Source organism: Mustela erminea, chromosome X (assembly GCF_009829155.1).
Source record: "Mustela erminea isolate mMusErm1 chromosome X, mMusErm1.Pri, whole genome shotgun sequence".
NCBI lineage: Eukaryota > Metazoa > Chordata > Mammalia > Carnivora > Mustelidae > Mustela > Mustela erminea.
Genome location: NC_045635.1, coordinates 53,590,310 through 53,605,286, shown reverse-complemented (window position 1 = coordinate 53,605,286; position 14,977 = coordinate 53,590,310). Strand labels below are relative to the sequence as shown.

Sequence of the window (14,977 nt, the reverse complement as noted above, 5' to 3'; positions counted from 1 at the left end):
CTGTCTACTTGTGATCTCTCTCTGTCAAATAAATTAATAAAATCTTTAAAAAATAAAACAAATTGTCAATGAAGAAGTAAAACTCTCTCTCTTCACAGATTACATGATACTTTGATGTAAAACCCCAAATACTCCACCCTCAATCTACTAGAACTCAAATAGCAATTCAGTAATGTGAAATCAATGTACAGAAATCAGTTACTTTCTTATACATTAACAATGAAAATACAGAAAGGGAAGTTAGAGAATTGATTCCATTTACTATAGCACCAAGAACCATAAGATACCTGGGAGTAAACCTAACCAAAGAGGTAAAGGATCTGTACTCAAGGAACTACAGAACACTCATGAAAGAAATTGAAGAAGACACAAAAAGATGGAAGACCATTCCATGCTCATGGATCAGAAGAATAAACATTGTTAAACTGTCTCTACTGCCTAGAGCAATCTACACTTTCAATGTAATTCTGATCAAAATTTCACCAGCATTTTTCAAAGAGCTGGAACAAGCAATCCTAAAATTTGTATGGAATCAGAAGAGACCCCGAAATACTAAGGAAATGTTCAAAAATAAAAGCAAAATTGGGGCATCATGTTGTCTGATTTCAAGCCTTACTACAAAACTGTGATCACCAAGACAGAATGGTACTTGCACAAAAGTAGACACATAGACCAGTGGAATAGAGTGGAGAGCCCAGGTATGGACCCTCAATTCTATGGTTAAATACTCTTCGACAAAGCAGGAAAAAAAAAATACAGTGGAAAAAAAAAAAAACAGTCTCTTCAATAAATGGCACTGGGAAAATTGGACAGCTGTGTGTAGAAGAATGAAACTTGACCATTCTCTTACATGATACACAAAGATAAACTCGAAATGGACAAAAGACCTCAATGTGAGGCAGGAATCCATCAGAATCCTAGAGGAGAACATAGGCAGTCACCTCTTGGATATGGGCCATAGCAACTTCTTTCAAGATATGTCTCCAAGGCAAAGGAAACAAGTAAAAGTGAACTTCTGGGACTTCATCAAGATCAAGATCAAATACTTCTGCACAGCAAAGGAAACAGTCAAAAAAAAAATGAAGAGGCAACCCGTGGAATGGGAGAAGATATTCACAAATGACAGTACAGACAATAGGCTGATATCCAAGATCTATAAGGAACTCCTCAAACTCAACACACACAAAACAATCACATCAAAAAATGGGCAGAAGACATGAACAGACACTTCTCCAAAGAAGACATACAAATGGCTAATAGACACATGAAAAAAATGTTCATCATCACTGGCCATCAGGGAGAGTCAAATCAAAACCATCAAAACCATCAGATACCACCCTACACCAGTTAGAATGGCCAAAATTAACAAGATGGTAAACAACGTGTGTTGGAGAAGATGTGGAGAAAGGGGAACCCTCTTACACTGTTGATGGGAATGCGAGTTGGTACAGCCAATTTGGAAAACAGTGTGGAGATTCCTTAACAAATTGAAAATAGAGCTTCCCAATGACCCTGCAATTGCACTATTGGATATTTACTCCAAAGTTGCAGATGTAGTGAAAAGAAGGGCCATCTGTACCCCAATGTTCATAGTAGCAATGGCCACAGTCGCCAAACTGTGGAAGGAACCAGGATGCTCTTCAATGGACAGATGGATAAAGAAGATATTGTCCATATATGCTATGGAGTATTATGCCTCCATCAGAAAAGATGAATACCCAAATTGTATCAACATGGACAGGACTGAAAGAGATTATGCTGAGTGAAATAAGTCAAGCAGAGAGAGTCAATTATCATATGGTTTTGCTTATTTGTGGAGCATAAAGGAATAACAAGGAGGACATGGGGAAATGGAGAGGAGAAGTGATTTGGGGCAAATTCGAGGGCAGCCAACCTATGAGAGACAGAGGACTCTGAGAAACAATCTGAGGGTTTTGGAGGGGAGGGAGATGGGGGATTGGGTTAGTCTGGTGGTGGGTATTAAGGAGGGCATGTACTGCATTGAGCACTGGGTGTGGTGCATAAACAATGAATTCTGGAACAGTGAAAAGAAATTAAAAAAAATAAAATGAAACTCATGTATTCAGCATATAGATGGGTCTTGTTCTTTTAATCCATTCCACCACTCCACTAAATGGAGCATTTAGTACATTTATATTCAAAGTAAGTATTAATAGTTATGTACTATTGCCACTTTATTACTTGTTTTGTCATTGGTTCAGGAGATTTTCTCTGATCTTTTCTTGTCTTTCATCTCTCCTTTGCACAAAAGGGTCCCCTTTAGTATATCCTGCAGGGCTGCTCTTGTGTTTAGTTTTTGTCTGGGAAACTCTTTTTCTCTCCTTCTGTTCTAAATGATAGCCTTGCTAGATAGTGTGTGCTTGGTTGCAGATGTTTCCCATTCAGCATGTTGACTCTATCATTCTCCCTTTTGGCTTGCCAGGTTCCTGCTGAGAAATCTACAACTAGCATTATGGGTGTTACCTTGGAAGTTAAGGACTTTTTTCTTGCTGCTTTTAAGATTTTTTTCCTTATGATTATCATTTGCAAATTTAATTACAATATATCTTGTTGGCCTGATTTCATTGACTTTGATGGAAGATCACTGTCTCCTGGATCTGGATTTCTATTTCCCTTGACAAATTAGGGGAGCTTTTTGCTGTGTTACCTGAAATAAATTTTCTGCCCCATTTTTTCTCTCTTCTTCTGGGACTCCTATAATATGAGTTATTACATTTGATAGAGCCAGTGATTTCCCTATGTCTATTCTTTTGTTACATAATTCTTTTTCTCTTTTGTTCAGCTTCATTGTTTTCCATTATTTTGTCTTCTAGGTCACTAAATTGTTCCTCCGCTTATTCTAGTTTGCTCTTCATTGCATCAAGTCTGCATTTAATCTTTTTTAACTCTGATTAATTCTTTTTTAACTCTTTTATCTCTATTGTAAGTGTCTCACTGATGTCTTACATTTTTTTCTCAAACTCACTAAGTATCCTTATGATTGTTACCTTAAATTCTCCATCAGGCATGTTACTTATATCTCTTTTGCTTAGATTCCTGACTGTGGCCTTGTCTTGTTCTTTCATTGAATATAAACTCTTCCTTCTTGGCTTTTTTTCTAAGTTTCTTCCTTTTTCTGTGTTTTTGAAAAGCTGGTTATGTTTCCTGCTTCTGAAAGTAATGGCCTTATGAAAAAGAGGTCATGTAGTCCCCAGAGCCTGGCACTTCAGGATTATCTCTGGTGTGTGCTGTGTGTGCTCTGCTATTGTGATTTGGCTGCTCTGTCCTTCAGGCCAGTCTTTTGCAGAGGCTTTCCTGGCCAGCTGTTGGCAGTGCTTGGTCCCTGGCCTGAATGTTGTGAGTTTTATGTTGGTGCACTCTGGTGTGCTTCTAAGGTGCGACCTGCCACCAACTCCACAAGAACTGAGGACTTAAAGAACTCTGTCAACAGGGAATGTGGTGTGGGCAGGGGTTTGTTCTGTTCTTCTGGGGGAGGGGTCTTTTGTGCTGGGACCGAATCTTGCTTGACATGAAAGGCTGTCCCATCAGAGCTCAAGGGAACTGGGCTTGGCATATGCAAGTTAGCCATCCAGTGTCCACGATGAGCTGCTTTTTGCAAGTGGCTCAAGTTTATGCTATGGGCCAGGGGAGAGAAATAGTGCTAGCCATGTTATTTTTCCCAGAGAGGGATCTCTGTGAATGCTGCCTCTCAGAGAAGTACTCCCAGCATAGCAAATAATCTTTGCCCTAAGTACCCCAGGCATTTTTCAGATGGCTGTTGCCATACTGTCTATCCCAAGGTTATTTGCTTGCTCTCTCCATGAATAGCACAGTGCCCTCCTGGCTCTATCTCAGGCAAGTCTTCTGACCTTTTAATCTCCAGGCTTCAGAGAATTGTGTGGACAGGGGCTTGTGCTGGTCATCTGGGGTAGGGAACTGCCACTCCATTTTCTTTAGGTTATCCAATTTGTTGTCATATATTTTTTTCATAATATTCTCTTTTTTTGGATTTCTGTTGTTTTGATTGATATTTCTCCTCTTTCATTTTTAATTTTATTTATTTGAGTCATTTCTATTTGTTTTTTGATCAGTCTGGCTAGAGGTTTATGAATTTTTTTTAATCTTTTCAAATAACCAGTCCTGGTCTCATCAGTCTCTTCTATTTTTGTTTGTTTTACTTTTTGTTTGTTTGTTCATTTTTAGTTTCTGTATCATTTATTTGTGCTCTAATATTTATTATTTCCTTCCTTTTGCTGCTTTGGGGGTTGAACTTGTTCGTTTTTCTAGATCTTTCCTAGATCTAGATCTACACCTTGATCCTTTAGGGGTAAGGTTAAGTTTTTTTATTTGAGATTTTTCTGGTTTCTTGAGGTATGTCTGTAAACTTCCCTTTTAGAACTGCTTTTGCTGCATTCCACAGGATTTGGACCATTGTGCTTTCATTTTCATTTGTTTCCATGTACTTACAGATATCTTTTTGATTTCTTGCTTAACCCATTCATTGTTTAGTAGCATGTTATTTAATTTCCATGTATTTGTGTTCTTTTCATTTTTTTTCTTTTGGTTGATTTCTAGTTTCATAGTGTTATGGTGGAAAAAGAGGTATGGTATGATTTTGATCTTTTCAATTGCTGTGACTTGTTTTGTGCCCTAATATGTGATCTGTTCTAGAAAATGTTCCATATGCACCTGAAAAGAATGTGTGTTCTGCTGTTTTCGGATGGGATGTTCTAACTATATATGTTAAATCCACTTGGCCCAATGTGTCATCAAAGCTATTGTTTCCTAATTGATTTTCTTATTTTGGATCTTCCTGTTGATGTAAGTGGGATGTTAAAGTCCCCTACTCTTATTTTATTACTGTTGATTAGTTCATGTTTATTATTAACTATTTTATGTATTTAGTTCTTCCATGTTGAGTACTTAAATATTTATACTTGTTAAGTCTTCTTGTTTCATTGTCCCCTTAATTATCATATCGTGTCCTTTTTTTCTCCTTACTGTCTTTGTTTTAAAATCTGTTTTTTCTGATATAAGTATTGATATTTCAGCTTTTTTTTAATATCCATTTTGCATGATAGATGTTTATCCATCCCTCACTTTCAATCTTCAGGTGTCTTTAGGTCTAAAATGAGTTTCAAGTAGCATAGAGATGTGTCTTGGGTTTTTTTTTTTTCTTTTTATGTATTCTGTCACCCTATGTCGTTTAATTGGAGCATGTATTCCATTTACATTCAAAGTAATTATTGATATATAAATATTTATTGCCATTTTAATGTTCTTTGTGGTTGTTTCTGATGTTTTCTTGTAATCCTTTCTTCTCTTATTCGCTTTCATTGTTTGTTTTCCTTAATGATACATTTGGTTTTTTTCTCTTTATTCTTTGCATCTATTAGTGGTTTTTGACTTGTGGTTATCATTATGTTTGTATGTAATATCTTCTGTATATAGCAGTCTATATTAAGTTGATGGTCATTTGAACCCATTCTTTTACTCCTCTCCTTCCAACATTTTAGGTATATATTATCATAATTTATTTTGTGAGTTCCTCGACTGATTTTTTAATAGAAATAATTATTTTTACTTCTTTTGTGTTTCCTACTTTCATATTGTTACCTTTGGTCTTTCCTTTGCATTGAAAGTGTTCCCTTTAATATTTCTTGCAAGGCTGGTTTAGTGGTCATGAGCTCCTTTAGTTTTTATTTGTCTGGGAAACTCTTTATCTCTCCTTCTATTCTGAATGCTAGTTTAACTGGGTGGAGTATTCTCCACTGCAGATGTTTCCTATTCAGCAATGTGAATATATTGTGCCACTCTCTTGTGGTTTGCAAAGTTTCTGCTGAAAAATCCACTGATAGCCTTATGGGACTTCTCTTATACATAACTATCTCTTTTGTTTTGCTGCTTTAAATTTTTTTTTTCTCTATCACTGCATTTTGCCATAAGGAAGATGTGGTCCATATACACTATGGAGTATTATGCCTCCATCAGAAAGGATGAATACCCAACTGGTGTGGATCTGCTTTTGTTGATTTTGCTCAGGTTTCTATGTGCCTCCTGCATCTGGATATCTGTTTCCTTTCCCAGATTAGGAATGTTTTCAGCTATTATTTCTTTAAATAATTTTTCAGCCCCCATTTTTCTCTCTTCTCCTTCTGTGACCCATAAAATGCAAACATTACTTTGATTGATGGAGTCACTGAATTTTCTAAGTCTATTCTCATTATGCAGTATTTGTCTCTCATACATTCAGTGTGATTGTTTTCTATTACTCTAAACTCCAGGTCACTAATACATTCCTCTGCTTCTTGTTTCCTACTGTTTATTCCAAATATTTCATTTTTTAATGTTCTTTTCTTATATTTCTTTTTTAAAATTAATTTATTTTCAGCATAACAGTATTCATTATTGTTTCACCACACCCAGTGCTCCATGTAATCTGTGCCCTCTATAATACCCACCACCCGGTACCCCAACCTCCCACGCCCCCGCCACTTCAAACCCCTCAGATTGTTTTTCAGAGTCCATAGTCTCTCATGATTCACCTCCCCTTCCAATTTTCCCCAACCCCCTTATCCTCTCTAACTCCCCATGTCCTCCATGCTATTTGTTATGCTCCACAAATAAGTGAAACCATATGATAATTGACTCTCTCTGCTTGACTTATTTCACTCAGCATAATCTCTTCCAGTCCCGTCCATGTTGCTACAAAAGTTGGGTATTCGTCCTTTCTGATGGAAGCATAATACTCCATAGTGTATATGGACCACATCTTCCTTATCCATTCGTCCGTTGAAGGGCATCTTGGTTCTTTCCACAGTTTGGCGACCGTGGCCATTGCTGCTATAAATATTGGGGTACAGATGGCCCTTCTTTTCACTACATCTGTACATTTGGGGTAAATACCCAGGAGTGCAATTGAAGGGTCATAGGGAAGCTCTATTTTTAATTTCTTGAGGAATCTCCACACTGTTCTCCAAAGAGGCTGCACCAACTTGCATTCCCACCAACAGTGTAAGAGGGTACCCCTTTCTCCACATCCCCTCCAACACATGTTGTTTCCTATCTTGTTAATTTTGGCCATTCTAACTGGTTATCTCAATGTGGTTTTAATTTGAATCACCCTGAGGGCTAGTGATGATGAACAGTTTTTCATGTGTCTGATAGCCATTTGTATGTCTTGATTGGAGAAGTGTCTGTTCATATCTTCTGCCCATTTTTTGATATGCTTGTCTGTTTTGTGTGTGTTTAGTTTAAGGAGTTCATTATAGATCCTGGATATCAACCTTTTTTCTGTACTGTCATTTGCAAATATCTTCTCCCATTCTGTGCGTTGCCCCTTTGTTTTTTTTTTTTTTTTTTTTTTTTGACTGTTTCCTTTGCTGTGCAGAAGCTTTTGATTTTGATGAAGTCCCCAAAGTTTATTATTTTTGCTTTTGTTTCCTTTGCCTTTGGAGACATATCTTGAAAGAAGTTGCTGTGGCTGATTTCGAAGAGATTACTGCCTATGTTCTCCTCTAGGATTCTGATGGATTCCTGTCTCACATTGAGGTCTTTTATCCATTTTGAGTTTATCTTTGTGTACAGTGTAAGACAATGGTCGAGTTTCATTCTACTACATATAGCTGCCCAGTTTTCCCAGCACCATTTATTGAAGAGACTGTCTTTTTTCCACTGTATATTTTTTCCTGTTTTGTTGAAGATTATTTGACCATAGAGTTGAGGGTCCGTATCGGGGCTCTCTACTCTGTTCCACTGATCTATGTATCTGTTTTTATGCCAGTACCATGCTGTTTTGGTGATCACAGCTTTGTAGTAAAGCTTGAAATCAGGGAACTTGATGCTCCAGTTTTAATTTTGTTTTTCAACATTTCCTTAGCGATTCAGGGTCTCTTCTGATTCCATACAAATTTTGGATTATTTGCTCCAGCTCTTTGAAGAATACCGGTGGAATTTTGATTGGAATGGCATTAAAAGTATAGATTGCTCTAGGCAGTATAGATATTTTAACAATATTTATTCTTCCGATCCAAGAGCATAGAATGGTCTTCCATATTTTTGTGTCTTCTTCAATTTCATGAGTGTTCTGTAGTTCCTCAATTACCGATCCTTTACCTCTTTGGTTAGGTTTATTCCCAGGTATCTATGGTTCTTGGTGCTATAGTAAATGGAATCTATTCTCTAATTTCCCTTTCTGTATTTTCATTGTTAGAGTATAAGAAAGCCATTGATTTCTGCATAATTTCATTTATTGAGTTCTTCATCTCTGATTGGTTCTTTTTTAAAATCTCTTTGTTAAAGGTCTCACTGATATTGTCTACTCTTGTGTCAAGTCCAGTGCACACTTTTATGAACATTGCTTTAAATTCTCTATAAGGTATACTACTTATTTCTGTTTTGCTTAGTTTTGCTGTGATTTTCTCCTATTCTTTCATTTGGGACAAATTTGTCTGTCTCCTCATTTTGTTTACCTGTTTCTTTGTGTTAGAAAAGTCAGCTCTGCTCTCTGCTCCTGAAAGTAGTGGCTTTATAAAGAGGAGATCCTGTAGTGTCCAGCACTGATATTCATCTGATATTCATCAGAACCTGGCACTTCATGGGATTTTCCCATGTGTGTTGTTTGCATCTGGCTATTGTGTTTGAGTAGCTTTCCCTTTCAGTCTAAGCTTCTGCACTGATTCTGTGCCTGCTGTGGGCTGTGCTTGCTCTTTGTGGTGTTAGTGAGATCCAGGTAGGCCATCCCTGAGGGGATGAGACTGTACAAAGTTTCAGGGGTAGGTAGCAGTGTTAGCAAAATTTTTAGTGAGTTACTAGTCCTAGGTCAGATCCCTCAAAGTACATTTGTGACCAAAGGCATAGCACATGTTAGTGGCAGTGGCTGGGAGCTGGGCATGTGGCCGAGGTGGTAGAAAGGAACACCTGCTGGCTGTGAATCAGCGGCTGAAAGTCAAGGTGGCTGGTGTCATGTGGGCAGGGCATATGTGACATTATTAAAATGTGTACTTACCTAAGCCAGTTTCTCAAAGTGTGATGACAGGGTTGCAGCACACAACTGTGGCAGCAGCCAGAGGTGTTTGCCATCCATGTGTGCAGCGACCAGGTACTGATTGTTGTGTTTGAGGCACAAGATATATGTGCACATGGCTGACTTGGTGGGGCACCTGTGGCATTAACAAAATTTGCACTAAGCCTAGGGCCAAGGCCAGAAGACTTAGGAAAAGCAAGTCCTCAAGAGAACTCCTGGGCAGGGCACACTGCTAGGAGGTTAGGTAACAAGTGTCTTTGCAGTACAGCCTCCTGTAGGTGGTTCTGTTTATGTTGGAGGATGGGGAATGAAAATGGTGACTGTCAGTTCCTTTGCTCCCAGAGATGTCCCCCAACATTCTCCAAAATCAGTATAGACAAATCTTCCTCCTGTTTTGTAAGATGTTGCTTCTATATTGCCTCTCCTTGGGCTGATGTCTCTTTAAGGATGGAGACCCAGCTATCACTTGCCCTCCAAGCTCACCCATTGCTGGCTGAGTCAGTGGACTTTTAAAGCTTTAGGCTCAATGTCTTGCTGGTTATATAAACTCACAGAATTCAGCCCCTCTGATATTCAAAGACAGACATTATGGGGATTTGTTTTCCCTGTGTGGGCTCCCTGGTGCTTTTCCCTCTCTGCAACCATAGCTCCCTCCCTCTTTCAGGCTGCTCCAGACTAAACTACCATTTCTGCCCTTCCTAACCTCTCTGATGTGGCTTCTTCTCTACATTTAGTTATGGAGTTGTTCTGCCAGTCTTCATATCACTTTTGTTGATTGACATGAATGTGAGTGATATCTAGTTGCAAACATGGCATGGGGTGAGCTTAGGGTCCTCTTACTATGACATCTTGCCTGTGCTTCAAAACATCTTTGTAGGATCCTAAATGTATCATGGCCCTGGGCAATGGGCCTGCTGTGTTTCATGGATAAGTTGGTTCTGACTGTCATGGGACTTTTCTCTCTATATATTTTACCTTATATTTTGCAAATCTCACAATCACTCCTCTGGTACAGAATGTGATCCATTTTCTATCATGGTTTTTTTATTCTTTTGGAAAGCACAGTCACACTCATAACCATGTTCATCCCCCTTTAGTCTGAAGTATATTGTCAAATATAAAACACTCCTTTGTTTTTCAACAGCTTGCTTTATTCCTTGCTAAATTGAAGTTGTCTCAATTTAACTGCCATATGCCACAGCATAATAATGGTTTTATTTGGATTAGGAAAAATAATGTTTAAAAATCTACTTAATACAAGAAATTTTAAGATACTTAATAAACTTAGAAAAATAATTAAGTTGGGACAATCAACCTCTCCCTAAACTATCTTGCTAGCTTTTCCTCTGGATGAGAAGAAATGTCCTATTTGAAATAGTACCTGTAATTGGTGCATCAGGGCGGGATTGCTCTTTTCTCCATGCAGGCACAAATACAGTAATATCTTTATGGCCTTTGTCTAGAAACCAGTCCACAGCAAGTTGTATTCCTCTGCAGGAGAACTCTTCTTTATTCCCATGGCTTTAGGAAGATAGAGAATGAAAGGGTAAAGGATCAACAATAGGTAGCAAAGAAATACCCCAAACAGTCTTTTTCTTAGTACCAAGATATTAACAATAGACATTTTATTTCTTGATGATGTCAAAATGAATTTTCACTTTTTTAAGGATTTTATTTATTTATTTGACACAGAAATAGAGCACAAACAGGGGAAGCAGCAGGAGGGGGAGAGGGAGAAGCAGGCTCCTCACTGAGCAGTGAGTCTGATGCCAGGCTCAATCCCAGGACCCTGGAATCATGACTTAAGCTGAAGGCAGACACTGAACTGACTGAGCCACCCAGGCGCCCAAAAATGCATTTTTAAAACAATAAATGAATCTCTTTTTTTACTCAATCATTATAAATATTTCCACTATTATTACACCTTTTTTTAAGGCCACAGATGGTTAATAACAATTCCCAATTTATAGCAAACCTGATGAGTATTTCCTACCACTACTTCAATTTTCTCTCTTCTCTTTCTACATCTATTACCACTTTATTTTAGAATATGCAGATATTCACAACAGATGAGCAAAGAAGAGGTGTCACCAGAGGTTTAGATAATTTATAGGGAGGATTAGTTGGAGATAAGTTATAAGCACATATATTAAACTTAAAAAATGATATTGACAGCAGAAAAGAGACGTGTAAATTCTAACTAAAAATAGTTATCACATTTAATTAAATATAATTTGCCAATAAAAATCACATTATTTTAAAATTTTAGGATGTGGGGAATGCTCACAATATAATGCTTAAAGAAAAAGGGATACAGACTCTATATAATGTAATCCCAATTTTGTGGAAGAAAGTCTATATATAAATTTAGAAAAAATGCTAAGAAATAGATACATCAAAATATTAATAAGAGAATTATTCTATGTGAGGGGATTATAAGTGATTTATTTTCTTTATTTGAAAATTTCTTCAAAATATTAAGTATTGCTTTTATAATTAGAATATGATGTAAAAAGAGAAGACATTTTATCTTTATTATTTCTAGACATAAACATTGTAAAAACTTGAAAATCAAACAGAAATTTGATTGAAAATTTGAAGAGGGAAAATTAGCAGATGAATTGGGAAGAGATATATTTATTGCCATCAGATTAAAAAGTTACAGAGAGTGTACTAAATTTGTGCCTAGTTTGCATGAGAGAATTCCAACCTCTTAGCACATAGTTTGGTATTCTAACATAAATATAAACCACACTAAATTACAGTTATTAAACAGTTTGGATGATAAATTGGCATACATTACATATACCAATTCTAGTATAATAAAGTGGATATTGCCTGTCAAGGCTGATTAGAAAGCTAATTAAGACAATATGAAGCTCGGGGTGCCTGGGTGGCTCAGTGGGTTAGGCCACTGCCTTTGGCTCAGGTCATGATCTCAGGGTCCAGGGATTGAGCCCCGCATCGGGCTCTCTGCTCAGCAGGGAGCCTGCTTCCTCCTCTCTCTCTACCTGCCTCTCTGCCTGCTTGTGATCTCTCTCTGTCAAAAAATAAATAAAATCTTAAAAAAAAGACAATATGAATCTAATTATGACAATATAATGGGGCCTCTTTCTTTAGATTTCTTACCTTCTCACTAGTACTCAACTACAAGAGAAATTAGCTCCAATTGTATTGGTCCCTTTGAGTGAATTAATACATAATCTCAGAGGCCCCATTAATACATATACTGCAAGACTTCCCAGTGTCTTAATCACTCTTGAGGCACATGACCAAAAAATATTCAGTATTTTCCTAACATTTCTAAACACATGTTAATCATGTCTAAGTGTCCAGTAATTCCCATAAAGCAATTACAGTATATTACTAAAAGTCAAAGCACTTAAGAAAAAAAAAAAGGAAAGGGAATATATTTAACTGCCAACAAACTCCAAGGTAGCCTTAGAAACAGCTACCATGCTGACTGCTTCTAAAAATTTGAACAATGGGTAAATTGGGACAGCCAATTAACTCTTAAAGAGTTAATATTGGATGAAGCCAGCATGAAACAGACAGGTAGGGAAGATGCCCAGGTGTTAGTTTGCCCACTGCTATAGTACTGGTAAGTATGAGAATAATATGAACTCAGGAAAAATAACCAGAATTGCCAATAGAGGGGGAATTTGGAGGAAAGGGATAGGATTTCATTTCACATGACTTGGCAGTGCTATAAAGTGTGTCCTTCCAAACGCAGTCTAAAACCGTAAACAAGTGAGACCATAAATAATTGAGACAGAGAAAGACAAGTACCATATAATTTTATTTATATGTGGAATCTAAAAAACAAAACAAAAAAATAAATAAAGCAGAAATAAGCCCATAAATACCAAGAGCAAATTGGTGGTTGTTAGAGGGGAGAGTGGGCAAAATGGGTGAAGGGAAGTGAAAAATACAAGCCCTCAGTTATGAAAAAAATAAGTCATGGGGATGAAAGGCATAGCATAGGGAATATAGTCAGTGGTATTGTGCTAACATTGTATGGAGACAGATGGTAACTACACTTGCAGTGAGAATGTAGTTGTCCAGACACTATATTGTACACCTAAAACTAATGTAACATTGTCTTTCAACAATATTTTAATAAATAAAAATAAATAAAATATTTTCCACTATGAAAATATTTTTCACTATAAAATATTTTTCACTGTTATTATATGACAACATACTAAACAACCTAGAAGAAATGGCTAAATTCTTAGAGACAGTGTCTTGTCCAAGATGACTACATAGGAAGACCCTGAACTTACCTCCTTCAGGGAACATACCAAATTACACTGATTTATAGAACAATTCCTCTTAAAGAAGGACTTAGGGCTGACTGAACTGCCTCTACACAACAAAAGATAGAATGGCCAAAGAGAAAAAAGAGATGAACACATTGTAATAAAGGGAACTCCCACTCCTGACACTGCAAATAGCATTGAAAAGTGATAGTACTAAGGTACGAGGAACAAAGTCCTCCGTCCTTGGGCACAGGGAAAACACACACACACACACACACACACACACACACACACACACAAACTGGTTTAAAAAGCAACTACCATATATAAAAGATACAGCACTAGAACTCGGACAAATGACGGAAGAGCTGCTCCAGTTCTGAAAAACTGGAGAAATGCATGGTTTAGTTCACTCCACCTTGAAAGTGCAAAATGAAGCAACATCCTGATGCATAGCTAGCTTGCCGCCTCAGTGATCCCTTGGTCCACAAGCCTACACCAGCCCTGGTAGCTTTGGGGCACAAAAGAAAGGTGTAATTTCAAAGGCCAAAGGAGCTGAAAGAATTCTAAGTCAGAAGGACTAGAGAACGTTTGGGTTTATGCTCTCCCTCCATGTTAAAAGAACAGGTAAGAGCAGGGTCTGGTTTCCATAGCTGTCTTGCTGCCTCAGAAAACCCTAGTTAGAAGCCCTGGGCCCCTAGCCCATATCAACCATAGCCAGCCCCCGCCAAGTGGCCACAGGTGCAAAGCACACCAGAACATTCCAGGCCCACATCACTTTGGATCCACTTTAGCTTCAGCTATCCTGACAATATACCTTCTGTGCATAGAGCTCCAGGTCCTCCCAGCTTTCACACACTTTACTTTTAGCTATTCTGTCAGGGTATCCTTTGTGTATGGACACAGGAACCTCCTGGGCTTTGTACCACCTCAGTGCCAACTACTCCACTAGTATATCCTCTGCACAGACCATTCCAGGACACCCTGGCTTGCATACATTTAAGCTTCAGCTGTACTTCAGGTTGCATTATTCACAAAAAGCCCTAGGATCTCCCAGCCTACATCCACTTCAGCTTTAGTTGTACTGCCTGGGTACTTGCTGCATGGAGAGCCATGGGAACTCCCAGGCCACATGTCACCTCAGCTCTAGGACCCCTCCAGGACACCATCTATGGGGAGAGCACTGGGACACCCTAGTTTACACCTACTTTAGCCTTAGCTCTCTTGCCAGGACACCCAATGCATGAAGAACCCAGGGGCTGCACTGATCAACATGCTCTGCACCCATTTCAACTTTAGCTGCCCTTCCAAGGTGCTCATAATGTGGAGGGCCCCAGAACCTCCAGCCCATACCAGCCATAGCTTCACCCAACCAGAAAAGTCACTAAACACACATAAACTAAAAAGGAGATGTATACTCATATACTGAAGCCCTGCAAAACTCTCTGGTCAAAAGATGTGGTGTGGGCAAGGGTTTCTGCTGGTCCTCTGGGGAGGGAGTATTATGTGTTGGGCCTGAGGCAAGCTTGACATGTATACACATATACTACACAAGGAGATTCCTTTACATTTAAGAGAAGTAGCTGTTCTGCTTAATCCATAAAAACAAACACAGAGAGTCAAGCAAAATGGTAGAGTCAGAGTAATATGCTTTAAAAGAAAAAGTAAGACAAAACTTCAGAAAAATAAC

At 38.1% G+C, this 14,977-nt stretch overlaps 1 protein-coding gene across 6 annotated transcripts in view; it reads right to left on the bottom strand.

The window, feature by feature from the left end:
- The window catches only part of ZC3H12B (zinc finger CCCH-type containing 12B), a 624,873-nt gene that overhangs the window by 15,687 nt on the left and 594,209 nt on the right, over window positions 1-14,977 (bottom strand). For all 6 annotated transcript variants that reach the window (XM_032329787.1, XM_032329786.1, XM_032329788.1 and 3 more), the window contains one exon: window positions 10,407-10,546. In XM_032329787.1, the coding sequence (XP_032185678.1) occupies window positions 10,407-10,546 (140 nt within the window). The remainder of the gene's footprint in view (window positions 1-10,406; window positions 10,547-14,977) is intronic.